The sequence below is a fragment of the Meleagris gallopavo genome, chromosome 3, assembly GCF_000146605.3.
Source record: "Meleagris gallopavo isolate NT-WF06-2002-E0010 breed Aviagen turkey brand Nicholas breeding stock chromosome 3, Turkey_5.1, whole genome shotgun sequence".
Lineage (NCBI taxonomy): Eukaryota > Metazoa > Chordata > Aves > Galliformes > Phasianidae > Meleagris > Meleagris gallopavo.
Window position 1 is genome coordinate 51,500,412 of NC_015013.2, and position 13,508 is coordinate 51,513,919.

The following is a 13,508-nucleotide window of genomic DNA, read 5'->3' on the forward strand; positions in this document are numbered from 1 at the left end:
TAAATACAAACCATGCATTTCCATTATTTATTCACATAAATCAATCAGATTGATTTTGTTTAACAACAATGTACTTCTTTGCTTTCCCCTCCAATTCAATTTCTCCTCATCTATGTATGCAAAAGTATTAATCACCAAACTGGCAAGACTTTTCAGTCCAAGTCAACCCTCTGTATGTCAGAATACATATACAAGAATACAGGTACACATAGGAATTCATTAGCAGGCAGTTGCATCTTACTTAAAAGAGCAATTAACGTAGTATTAAAAATGATCATAAGTGACCACAGATCTCACTTCTGTATTAATATCAGCTAACAGTAAAAGTATGTATTAAATTTGAGACGATGGTACATACTAAAACATGACACAGTTTCAGTTCTGTGTCCCTCCAACATTTTTCCAACTGAATAATTAAAATAATCTAGTTAATGCTAGAAGTACAGAATTGAATACAATTAATTACAGCTTGCTCTAGGATGATTCTACTTCAAGTAGAAGAGCCTTCTTTTATATAAAGGCAGAAAAAGGATGGTCTGTTGTCAGATGAAAGTTCTAGAAGATTGGTGTAAGGAAAAACTAGACGGAGTCCAACTAGGAAAATCAGATGCACAGCAGTTCTTAAAAGATATTACAAAGGCAAGAGGATAATTTTCTCTGCTCCCCTCTGAGCAAGAGAAGATGGGTAAGGACATGCAACTCTTATGCTATGTCTACAATTCAAAATTTTTTACTGAATTTCCAGCAGATACCTTACATTTTCTGCTAGAGAAATTACTGTCCGTGAAGAGTTTTTACACATAACAGATCTATCTAGAACACAATTTTCCATTTTGAAAGGGCAGAGAGGGCCAAGTTCTGCATTCTTATGGACAACTTATAAACTACTGAAAAAAATGGTTTAGCAAGTCAAACCAGTAAAGTTCAAAGCCTTATAAACCTGAGATAAATCAGGAAGAGCAGGTGGCGCCTTAGCACAGATGAAGATTCTTAAGTCCACCTCTTCAAGTAATAAACAAATACAATCAGATATTGAGATCAACAGTTGCAAATTAGAAGTTAACTGCATACCGAAAGATGTCCAGTTATGTAATAAGAACTGACTTAACAGATATAAACTGCCCTGTAAAAGATATCTGCATAGTACATGTCATGTATATATGCATGTACATGTAGTATATACACGTGTGTGCATGTACACGCATTCCCAAAATGCAGCAAGATCAATTTTGTTAAGTACTACACAGCAAGAATACTGTCACACTTCAAAGCCGCCTTTCCTAAGCCTTAACTTACCTCGTAACTAGACTGACAATCTGGAAGTTCTATGTTGCAGTAACAAACACCGTTTACCATGTGTGGTGCCATTCTTCTACTCCCCTCTCTAGGTTTATGAGCAATGGTGTGGTCAGTTAAAATCAAAAGTTGCTGCAAAGTGAACCAGACAAATGAGATACTTACTTATCAAAGCTATCACTATACTTTATGAAGCTCTCCAATTTTTCCTTGGCATATTCTACCACATCTGAATGAAGCTCTATTCCATGATTTATCCCAAAAGGTCCTGTAAATAAAAACAGCAGTTTCTTTAGTTGCAACTCAATCACATAGAATAATACTGTACCTTTGCCTGTGAAAGTACTAACATCACGTAAACACTGAAGTCTTCAAACACACTAGGCAAAGATATTTTTGTATCTGTATTATGAATGGTTAAGAGGAAACAAAACAAGGTAAAAGGTCAAAGGATAGAAAAAATATAAAGAATAGAATTGCAGCAAAACAGTTTTATATAACTAATTTTTCACCATAAGGATGCAGAAAATCTTAACTTACTATAGTCTGAACAACTTCCTTTTCAACAAATTATTCAGTTGCAAGACAACAACAATCTCACATTATGATTTAGTTCGTACTGTGTTCTTTAAATTTTGAAACGTTTTCTTAGTTTCTGACAATTCAGAGATTTTGTATTATATTCCCACAATTACATCTGTTCTTCTATTTTGCAGAAGTCTGCTCCTGTTTTACTCAGATAGCATTTAACTTCCACCTAGAACATGGCAACTGGCCACATTATGTTCATTCATCACAATACCACTACAGCTGCAGCACTGATTGATCCTGCAATCAAACCCAAGTACATTTCCAAGTTCATTTGTATGCTAGAAGTTAAAGCTATTTTCAGGAACAAGAAGAAATCATGAGATACTATTATGACTATTTTCTACATCAGAAAAGTGTCTGAATCAGTCACATTCACTGTGATGTTTCTATATTTAATATATAGTCAATAACCCAGGTACTTTAGTCACTGGAACACAACTAAAAAGAGGAGAGAGAAGAGAAAGAAAGCAAATATCAGTAATATTAGAAAAAAATTAGATTTATATAATCTATAATTCTAAACCTTGCTTAAGTATTTAGCTCAAAGATATGATTTCAAAAAAACAGTTAATTCTTAAGACACCGATTACAAAAAACAGCTGCTGAAAAAACTTTTTCTCCAATATACCAAAACCTACTATACATCACTAAGGTGATTACTAGTGAGAGTTCTTAACATAACACAACATATCAGATAAAACCAAGAGCTACATGCTCTGCTCGTGAGACCTCTCTAATGTCAGCCAAGAGGTAGATAGATCTTTCAACTTGTGAAAACACGTACCTCCTGTTGACAGTAACATCTATTTAAATTTATCAGTCATCATGTTAAGAGAAGCATTCCTGTTATAGTATCTTTTGTGGTGTTTATTTAATGCTTCCTTGCATAATAATAACCTACCACATTATTAATCAGCATAGGTGCAGACCATGTAATGGTCCCTTGCACAATAATAGCCTACCACATCCTAACCAACATAGGTGCCGTTCTGTAACATGCAGCAGCATCCAACACATTTTCTTCTATTAAAACTGCCAGTCCTTTAGTCTCATAAAATAAAAAAAATGCATTGGTGTCTCCTGTCCTAAAATTACTCAGTCCTTACAATACTCAATTTTGAAGAAAAAAAAAAGAACTAAGGAACTGTAAACGCCCTAAGTCTCAAATCTGCAAATGCAATATACTGTCATGTTGTAATATACCATATTACCCATAATTTGAACGGAAATACAAGTAGATTCTGTTCTTTCATTAGTAAATTTGCAGATGCCAAGGAGTCATTCATTTAAAAAACCAGGAACCAACTTTTCCGTTACTTTCCAGACTGATCTCTTTCAGTGGAATTCAAGATAATTCCACCATCTAGTTTGAACTATGTATTTTAATAGCATCAACAGCTAATCTAATCTATTTAGAACTTTTCCACATATCACTATACTTGGCAGTCTCGTGTATACCACTTTCAAATTACTTACTAATTTAATTTCATTTTGATGCTAACAGCATAGCAAAAACATACCCACTACATTGTCAAATTGGAAGATGCCCACCTACTGTCAAAGAACACATAGTTCCCTGTTACTATTCACACTGCATACTGAAACTGGTTTAAAAACAGGTGGGCTTTTAAATGTACATACACAAGGTCAGCTCCAAAAGTAACACCTCCCATTTTATTATGATGGCCCAGAATGACAGAGGCAGATATTAGTGGTACGTCAGAGCCTGAACCTTCCCACCAACGTTCTATTTTGTTGCTGTGAGACGGATGGCAGCAGAGGAGCAGTCTGACATGGAAGTGCGTATGAAGCAAAGGTGCATCACTGAACTCCTTCATGTGGAAAAAATGGCTCCTACTGACATTCACAGATACTTGCTGAATGTTTATGGAGACCACAGTGGATGTAAGCACAGTGAGGTAGTGGGTGGTGCATTTCAGCAGTGGTGACAGGTCACCTCTGTTGGTGCAGATTTTGAGAGCACTGCATGCAAACTCTTGTTCATCACCAGCAAGAAAACATAGCTAATGGTGATGACCATACTGAAAAACAGTGTTTTGCAGCTATTTGCTCTATCAAATAGCTTGATTGTGCTCTTTGTATCTGTTGTAGTTTCCATGAAAATAAGTAGGATGTATTACTTTTGGAGTAACATATGTATTTATCAGAAGCATATTTCTGTTTCTACTCCTTTACTCCACGGTTTAAAACAAACACTAATTATTATGCATAATTAGTGATTATCAATGGGAGCAGAAAATAAGAAAATGAAGTACTATGGAAATACAGGAAGCCTGCTTCTGAATGTAGCTGAACAGCTACTGCTCCAGGCTCCTCAGCACTACTAAGTATATCAGCACCTGAGTTGGAAATGAGGAACAGCTGTAGCTTAACTGTGTTCCTTAGGGGGCTGTCAGCCCATCTAATACTCAAAGACAAGTCTTTTCTCTTTTTGATTATTATTATTATTATTATTTTTAATTCCACATATAATATTCTGAAAGGCAAGAACTCTGCTTGATAGGGTCTAGTGAAGGAGTATTCAACAGGTAACCAAAAGCCATTCAAAACAGGTCAAGTACATGAATATAAGTGCAATATACATAATCCAATTTCTTGAACATCACAGTTCAGGAAGAATACTGAAAGAACAAAGCTTTACACAGAGCAGGGAAATGAATGAATACTGTTACATAATTACTCTTAGCACAGAACTCATAATAACAACTCGTTAGACAGAAACACTCTCCAAAGCAGATATCTTCAGTTTAAATTTTTACATGGTAATGAACATAATTTCTATTTCTACAAGAAAACAGTACTTTTGCCACTGAATTTATTAACAGGAACAAAATACACTGCCAGAGATGCCAACAAATGAAGTTTGTTATGTATGTATTAGGGACAATTTCTTTTTTAAGTGAGAATGAATGATAAAAACTGAAATCAAACCAGCTCCTCACATTTCATATTTGTGTGTCTATCAACACACGCAACAAAATGCCTGACCTTCTAGGCTTTCTTCAACAAATAACATCCGTTTAATAGTCACTAAAACTGCACCAGTAAGAGCTATGTACTAAAGTAGTAATACAATGAAATTATATGTAAAATAAAAACATACTTTCTAGCATAAATCCTTTGTATTCTTAGAAAAAGAAAGCCTTTTTCCTTCTAAAGGTAGGCTGTTTGCACACTGATGGAGACTTAGTTTTCAATTAAGTTACTTCATGAGTCATGAGCCAACATAAGTTATATCTCTTCCATAAATGGTTTAAATATGGTACATATGCAAACTAGAAGTTTTGCCCTCACACTGTTACTCTACGCTTTTCCCTTCTGAGCAATGATAGGCTGTTTCCTCTCATATTAAAATTCTATGCTAGAGAAGGACAAGCATGAACTTCCTCCAAAACACTGTGAAATGCCAGTGGACAGAAGCATCTCTAGATAGCAGTTTATCTACAGCCTGTAGATAACATATAATATCATAAAAAATACACAAAAAATCCAGTTTTATGTGTATCATTATTATTACTTTTAAAGAAGTGCAAGAGCAAAGGTTTGTATAATCTTCTAATAATATGCAGTGGAAATGTATTAAAATAAATATTTTCAAAGTTACCTAATATTAATCCCACCATTGTACTCAAATACCCGGTTCCACTACCCAGATTTAGAAAAGATAATCCAGGCTGAAGCTTCAGAGCTTCCATGACTTCAGAATAAATGCAAGGTGCTGACAAGTGTATATTTCCATGCTTCCAGGCCAAGTCTTTGTAAGCATTGTCCCTGTATCCTTCCAGATAATAATCACCACGATCAATTGCTCTGAAGGCTTGCTCCACACTCTCAGTGCGGATATACTGAGCTTCTTTCAAGTTATCAATTAAGTCATCATTGTCTTCTCCAGCACTCACAGCTCCTCCCATGCTGAATTTCTATGGTGATTCAATTAGCTTGCAAAATACATCAGGAGGAGAGTTTTTCCAAAAGCATTTAGTATGTAACAGATCCTTCGTTGTTCTTTCAAAAGCACATCACAAATGAATCCTAAGGGGAAAAAAAAACCATAAATTTATATAACTTGAGTTTTTATAGAAATAAATCAACAGTTATTAGAGGGTGATGAAATGATGTTTGCACTGGATCACTTGAAGAACTATTATAGTCTGGACATCATACTTCATCAAAAAAACATCTGCCCTTCAGATTTGTGTCAACACAACCCAATGTTTTTCAGCTTAACTTTAATATTTCACAGTCCATCTACATTAACAAGCACTACCACATGAAAGTTTATATGGACTGCAAAAACATAGTACTAAGAGACTCACCCATTATTACATTTGTGGGGCCAACCAGCTTTGGACTAGCTATGGAAAAGTTTCGAAAACTAAATAACAAACAGCAGGTGAAGCATACACAAACTTAGTTGAATTTTAAAGAAATTGAGCTAACATGCTCAAAAACCAACCATAGTGGAAGACAAAGCCAGACAGTTGGTAATGACTGTGAGATGCATTTCAGATATTCACTTATGTGCTGAACCAGAATACAAGTGTAGAAAACTGCACTGTGCTGGATTCAGCAATTGGGAAACACACTGATGGATCTAAAGGAACTAAACTAGTACCATTTCTTTAAGTACATAAAATGTATTATTAGCTTGCCAGATTTTAAGTGACCAGAAAGTTTTATGAATTCTGCATAGAACACTCATTTAAAGTAACTGCTAGAATGGTATTTTATCTGCAGTTATGGCATTAACCATTGAATTCTCAAATTCAAAATGTTAACATCCGGATTTGTTATGTAAATTATCAGCAAAATAGGAACTGAATATTGGGAAGAAAAACATGATTTTAATCCACCAGTTCTGGATGAATAGCTTACCCAAAATGAGCTAGTTATTAATATTACTTACAATGCCATCTTTACCAAAATAACAACAACAACAAAAACAAAGAATCTTAGTCCTTCTGCCAATTTACTTCCTCCTTTCCTAGTTTTATTTATTGAACAATACATCAAACATAATATACAACTTAAGTCTGAACATGAGTTGTTTCTCCCAATATTTGGGAGACTTTTCTCAAGAACAAAAATACTATCAAAGGTATTCTTGCCTATTTCCAAAAGTATCATTCCAAAGATATAGTGACAAGTAGTATGTTAAAAACATAAAGAGGAATAAGTATATCAGGCAAGTAGAGGTATTAAATCGTCTCCAACCAGTTATAGAAGGATTTGTGAAAGGTATTGATAATTAACCTTGTAATTAGAAAAGAACAGCCTACCCAGTTCCAAAGGCAAGCGCTTGCTGAAAACTCCCAGAGGGAAGCAATCTCCAGAGATGTTTCCCTCACAGCTACCAGCTCTTAAATTAGGTCAGGGAGGGGTGGACTCCAGTTCTACCCCTTCCAGTACACAGATGAATTGTTTGCACCTGTGCACCCAGAGGTGGCCACACCTCTTTGCCAGGTGCTCAGTCACTGGCTCAGGCCATGACCTAGTAGTTCCCTTCCAATATTTCTGAAGCAAATGTAATCTTTTATCAGAAATTACTCCAACACAATCCAGCAAATTCCTGTTTTGTAAAATCCCCATCTGTACTGAGCATGACACCATATGGTATTAGATATATACTTGTTTGACAAGTCTGGGTAGGCTGTCCTAGCTGAGTCTTCTCCCAGCTTCTCACTAGCAGGGCAGTGTGAGCAACAGGGAAGATCTTGTCTCTGTAAAAGCACTGCTCAGCAACACATAAGACAGTGTCATCAACAGTATCATTAACCCACAAAGCAGCATCAAATGAGCTACCACGAAGAAAATCAACTTTATTCCATTAAAAAAAAAATCAGTGTAACTAGTTAAAATTAATAGCTACTAAAACAACAGCTCTTGCCATCCCTTCACTCTAAGAGATTCTTGATTGCCCTGAGAGATGCAGTTCAAAAGATTTTTAACTAAAGGCAAAAATTTGATTATGTTTAAAGATGAACGCAGCTGCTGAAGTTAAGAAACATCACTTTCAGCCCTACCTGCAGAATGTATTCACTGCCTCATGCCAGCAGATGGAGAACTTCACCAACTCTGTATTCCATTGGTGAGCAAGCAAAACAAAACTGCTCTGAAGAAAAAAAGTCCTCTCAACTTAAAATAAAGCCTGAAATTTGCTAATTTCAAGATAGTCACAATAGTAATACATTTAATTTATTTAGGTATTGTCTAATTTTATGTTCTTGGGATTACCCGACAGTGAAAGTTAGTTACTACAGTGGCACCACACTTTCAAGTGACATACATTGAAAACACACCAAGTTATGGTCTTTTCATGAAAAGCGAGTTATTGTGCTGTAGAGAAATACCCTGTTAAGACATAAATATTTCCTTTCAATGCTTGCTTATAAACTTTTTCCTTATGAAAGTAAAATTACTTGCTTCCAAAAGAAGCAAGAGACACACAGAGTCACATTTTTTATTTTTTAAATACGGAAAAGAAACCATCCCACAAGTTAGTTTGGCAAACATTCAAGGGAAAAAAAAAAGGCAAGTTAGTCCAAGTGCTGCGCTTTTGACAGCTGACCAAGGATCAAAACAAGCACATTAGAACATGACCTGGTAAAAGCAGTCTACATAGCTGCACTCTGCAAAGCTTATAGAAAGCATTCTGTGGAGCTTACAGATACCCAAATCTCAACATCTGCAGATGCAGAGCATAACTAACATTCTAATTGCTATTTTACATAGAGATACAGAGATCGTAGAAGAGAAAGCTGCCTAAAATTAATGAAATGCAGTCATTAACTTTAACCTTAGAAATCCCTGGAATACAGTATCCAAAAGAAGTTATAGTTTAAGAATTAGGATGTCAGTGAAGTTTTAAGAAGTTCATTCACTGATTAAAACTAATTAAAAATCTATTTCTCATTCTACATTATTTAAAAATTTCTACAAGTTTACCTTAACATTTCTTATACCCACAATAAAAATGAAAGGTCAACAGTTTTCAGCTTCTGTAAAAAGTCACATAACTGCTGAACAATACATTTGACATGCATCTCACTTGCTTGTAATCAATTTTACTGAAATTCCTCACCTTAAGTATTTTCTAGTTTGGTTAATTGTTTGGGGTTTTTTGTTGTTGTTGTTTTCTGGGGGCAAGGGTCATATTTTTTATTAAAAAACAAAAACAAATACTTTCACATTAATTGAACATATGTTCTTGGGCTATGTGAATCTAAGAAACACTGGCGAGTTTATTTTAACCATAACTTGAGCATATTTTAATTGTCTTACATGCCGTGCACTCCTATCTGAGAAGTCAGTAACTGGTACAAGCTTTGTCGAGTTTTATTTGCCAGCTCTTAATCAAATTCTGCACATTTCAGAAGCTTTGTAAGTGTATTTATATTTTAAGTTAATTCCTCAGGTCAGTAAAGCCCACACACTTGTCTTACACTGAATACCACCTAGCAAAGTTATTCAGTTAATTTGATAGATAAAATCTTGCCTTTTTCAGATCCATACAATTTCAAATATTTTGTAGTATTTGAACAAGCATTTTGTAATATTGACATGTCCTTTAGCCTACCTTGACTGTTACCCAGTCTCAAAGGATGAAAACCAGAACAAAGTATAACAGAAGTTGTTACCCATATTTTCAAGTCTGCTCCTCAGAACTAATGCATTCTGAGAAAATCCTACTGTCATTAACATATCATCTCTAAAATCCCCTCATCACACTGAATTTGGACTGCAATGCATCCCTTGCAGTTCAAAGGGACATGCAAAGTTTCCTGGTGAGCCTCCCCTCTTCTGGGGGGAACAGCACACAAGACAAAAACAAACCACAAAGCTATTAGTAAAATTAGATGCAGGAATCAGCTGTTAAGTTTCCTGAAAAGTGTTTCCCATGCAAGAGGAGAAAACCAACCAGACATGACACAAGAGACTGAAAGAAAAAAACGTAGTTCAGTTTACAGTTTGTTTCCTCATGGCAGAAGTTAGCAACTTTAATCTCATCAGCAGATGCTTAAGATTTGCTGGGCAACCAACCAAGCATTAAATCTGCTTCTATTAGAGTCAGTTAAAGTAGTGAGAGAAACTGATAGTGAATGTGATATTTTGCCTGTTCTTGTCCTTCCAATGACCCTCTACAAGCAAAGGATTCCATTTTCCATTTATCTTCCTTTGTTCTATCAAGTATTGTAGAAGTTCCATAAGCAGGGGTAATTCAACTCCAAACTACAGAGAAATTACAACACTGCTTCCTTCATCACGCAAAGACTGGAGAAAACCAAATATTAACTGTGTGCTGGAAGTGACTGTAATAGATGACTCAAAAAAAGCCAGAACAGACAGTTGGATACAAAGATTGAAGTCTTCATACACATTTTGGAACTTCTGTACTCATGTCTTCTTGTTAAAGCACAACTAGAAGCAACGAAGTCTAGATATTCTGGGAAGAGTAACTGCTAGTTGAACTGCCCTCTTCCACAGCTATCGTTTTCTCACTTCAAATAGGTTAGAAAGGAAGAAAATTATTGTTTTTAGGGTATAGTAGCATGCTGTTGGTGACTTAAGGGAAACTATTAGAAACATCATTAATTTTTTTTTAATCTAGTAGACTCATCTCACTCAAGAGCACTCCCTCCTAACCTGCTGTCCATGCAGATCATTTCAAGAAACTTTTCAAGTTCAACAAATACAAAAACAAGTATGGTCAGTCCTCCAATTTAATACACCTCTCACAGCATACTTCAAGGTTCTTTGCAATATAGCAATGGAAAAAGAAACAGGCCACAGGATTAAAACTAAGTCAAATGAATGTAAACAGCTATGACTACTGACTTAACCTGAATTGCATTGACCTACTTGGGCAGACAACATTTGTCAAGTCTCATGTAAGCTTACACCCTGATCCTCCTGATCAGGCCTTCAACAGATATTTATGCAAATTTCCAGGTGTGCTTTTACTTTCACTTTCTTCCTTCTTCTCCAGTCACCTGAAAAAACATGCAGTTCTGTATATGGTATTTGGTGTGTTCAGAAGAGGCACTGAGGCTCATGGCTCCACGAACGTATGAGCAGTGAAAAAGACATCAGTGCAGATTTCATGATAAAGTTACTTCCACCTTCAGAGTTACACAAGGTGATATAATTTTTGGACCATCTCCACTGTACATTCAGTGGATTTCTCTCCTTTTTTTTCCCCCCCCCCTCTTAACTTTCATAATTTGTTTTCAGCTCCTGTGAACTTTTAATTAAAATTTTTAAAAACTTGGATTTTGGTGATTTTCCACCTCAAAATTTCTCTCTCTAGGCTGGGACACTTCTTTTTTCACTGTTTTCTTCTAAACTGGCCTAGTCCCTCACCTGAAATTTGATCTACCCTCTTCAAACAGTGACAAGATTGAACATCAAAATAAGCATTTACTACACACAAGTTCTACATGCCAGGTCTGTATTCAAATTTGTTGATTGAGACTTGAAAATTCACTCCTTCATATAGTAAAGAAAAATCCAAATACTTCCTGAGTGTAACTTTAAATTTGCAGTTTACCACCATAATTCAACTCAGTTCTCTTTACTGCTTAAAATCTAGATGACAAAAAAGAACCAACCTCAGGCTTCAGAAGTCTCTTCTTAAAACAGTTTCCCAGCTGTAACATCACAAACTTGTTCTGAACACCTACTTTGATAGAAATTAATTCAGTGTTTCCACCTGAGAAATTCAACAATGTAGACTGCAGTACTGGGGTGAATTCCCAAGTGCAGGCTAGTTACTGAAATTTGAAGGTATAGACCTGTACCAGAGGAGTACTAAAGTAGCTCCATATCCTCAGAGAGGTAGCCTCAACTGTGCTCTCTATTTCAGGTTGTTTATGAGTTGTCACTATGGTTAGAGATCTAGCTCCTGTTTTCATATCCTAGAATATCCTCCAGGCCCCTGGATGACCTTTCTTAATTATAACCTGCAGAAAGACAAGAAAGCTGTCTCACTTGCCTAGTAATGGACCAGAACAGCATGACACGCTTTTTCACAATATATGGATAAGTAGTATGTCATCAAAACAAATTTGCTACCCTGACACTTATCACTAGCAGTCAGCTATACATCAGTTGTTACAGTCAAAGAACAATCTAACAAAATACAATTAGTTACATGCATACCATGCATAATGAAGGTTAATTACGACTTGATCCTGCTGTTTCATGATGCTGCATAAAGTGATCTCATCTCTGTGGAGCTTAAGTCCCAGTGACCCATCGAAGTCCCAAAGGAGTATCTCAAACAAGAAGATGTCAGCTTAACTAAGTGCCCCAGTGTGATAGAGAAAAGCCCCGATCCTTCCATCCAACAGAGTCCTTGAAACAACCCAGCAATAATTCTCTTACAGTGCAAACTCTTTGAAGGACTCAGCTCCTGGTAAGTGTAACCTGGGAGCTGTAGGCACAACTATTTTAAGTTTATCAAGTAAAAACTGAAAGACTATTGCTTTGTATCATAGACACTTCAGAGAATCTAACAGACTCACAGAAACAGCAGGTATCAGATAATGTTGGCTTCTTCACCAGCAAGACTAAATCATCAGGGGACTTGAGGAGATGGATATGCATTCTCAATGTATACAGATGTCTGACAGTCCTTGAGTTTGTATTTGCACCTGTTTTGTTTTTTTTTTCCAGAAGAGAAACTGCCATATTTACAGAAATTAGCAATTTACAGAAAGGCCAGACTGCAAAACTCATCACCGCAATAAATAGCTCTGGTCAACAATATTTAACAGAGAATACTCCTTGCAAACAGGCTTATAGAAGCTGAAACAGTCAAATATTAAATGTTTTAAAAACAAGCATTTCTCTTCAAAGAAAGTGTTTAAATTTAGTTTGTGGTGACAACCAGAAGGTAGCAAACCAGGCCCCATAAAGTAAAGTGATATTCCTTCACCTCTTTAAATCAGTCAATTGCAAAGGGAGAGGAACGTACATATTTTAAAATATAAAGCAGGTTTAGTACACAAACTGAAACAATCTCCCGAACTTTTAACACAAATGCAGTTTCTGCAGCTGCAGTCTTAAGTGGATCAAGTCACAGTTCATATAATTTTCAGTAGGATGAATGTGGCTTATGACTGAAAATTCACTACTTCAGCTAGTGCTAAAGTTTAAAAGCTTATTGTGCATAAACATTTCAAGTTATTTAAATAACTGACTTCCAGCAGCAACAGAACAACATAGGCCTGTTGCCTTTAGCAAAAGAAAATAGAAATGAGGTCAAGAGTAAAAATAGAAGATGGTTACATTCCTGACACTTGAAACCTCATCTCAAAGCTATGTATTTACAGCACTCTCAAAAATAATCACAAAACTCAGCAATTCAACTTGAAGCATACTACAAACATTTGTATTTTGTGGTCTTCAGACATAATTCTGAATGCATCACAATAGCATGCAGTAACACCATAAACAACTCAGAACTATACTATCAAAATGTTTACTTCCACAGCCTAAGAATGTCAAGTTTTATTATGTACCCCTCCGTAAGACACTGCATAAAGAATTTAAAGTCTTGATCCTGTTTATTAGATTCTTAGAATGGTGCAGTACAATAC

The 13,508-nt window shown here is 35.7% G+C and overlaps 1 protein-coding gene across 1 annotated transcript in view; it reads right to left on the reverse strand.

Moving 5' to 3' along the window:
- PCMTD1 (protein-L-isoaspartate (D-aspartate) O-methyltransferase domain containing 1) overlaps positions 1–11,535 on the reverse strand; it is a 30,598-nt gene extending 19,063 nt beyond the window's left edge. Inside the window, exons 1-3 of the mRNA XM_010708867.3 lie at positions 11,517–11,535; positions 5,513–5,940; positions 1,462–1,564 (exon numbers count right to left, since the gene is read on the reverse strand). Of these exons, the coding sequence (XP_010707169.1) occupies positions 1,462–1,564; positions 5,513–5,819 (410 nt within the window). The 5' untranslated portion in view covers positions 5,820–5,940; positions 11,517–11,535. The remainder of the gene's footprint in view (positions 1–1,461; positions 1,565–5,512; positions 5,941–11,516) is intronic.
- Positions 11,536–13,508: the final 1,973 nt, after the last annotated feature.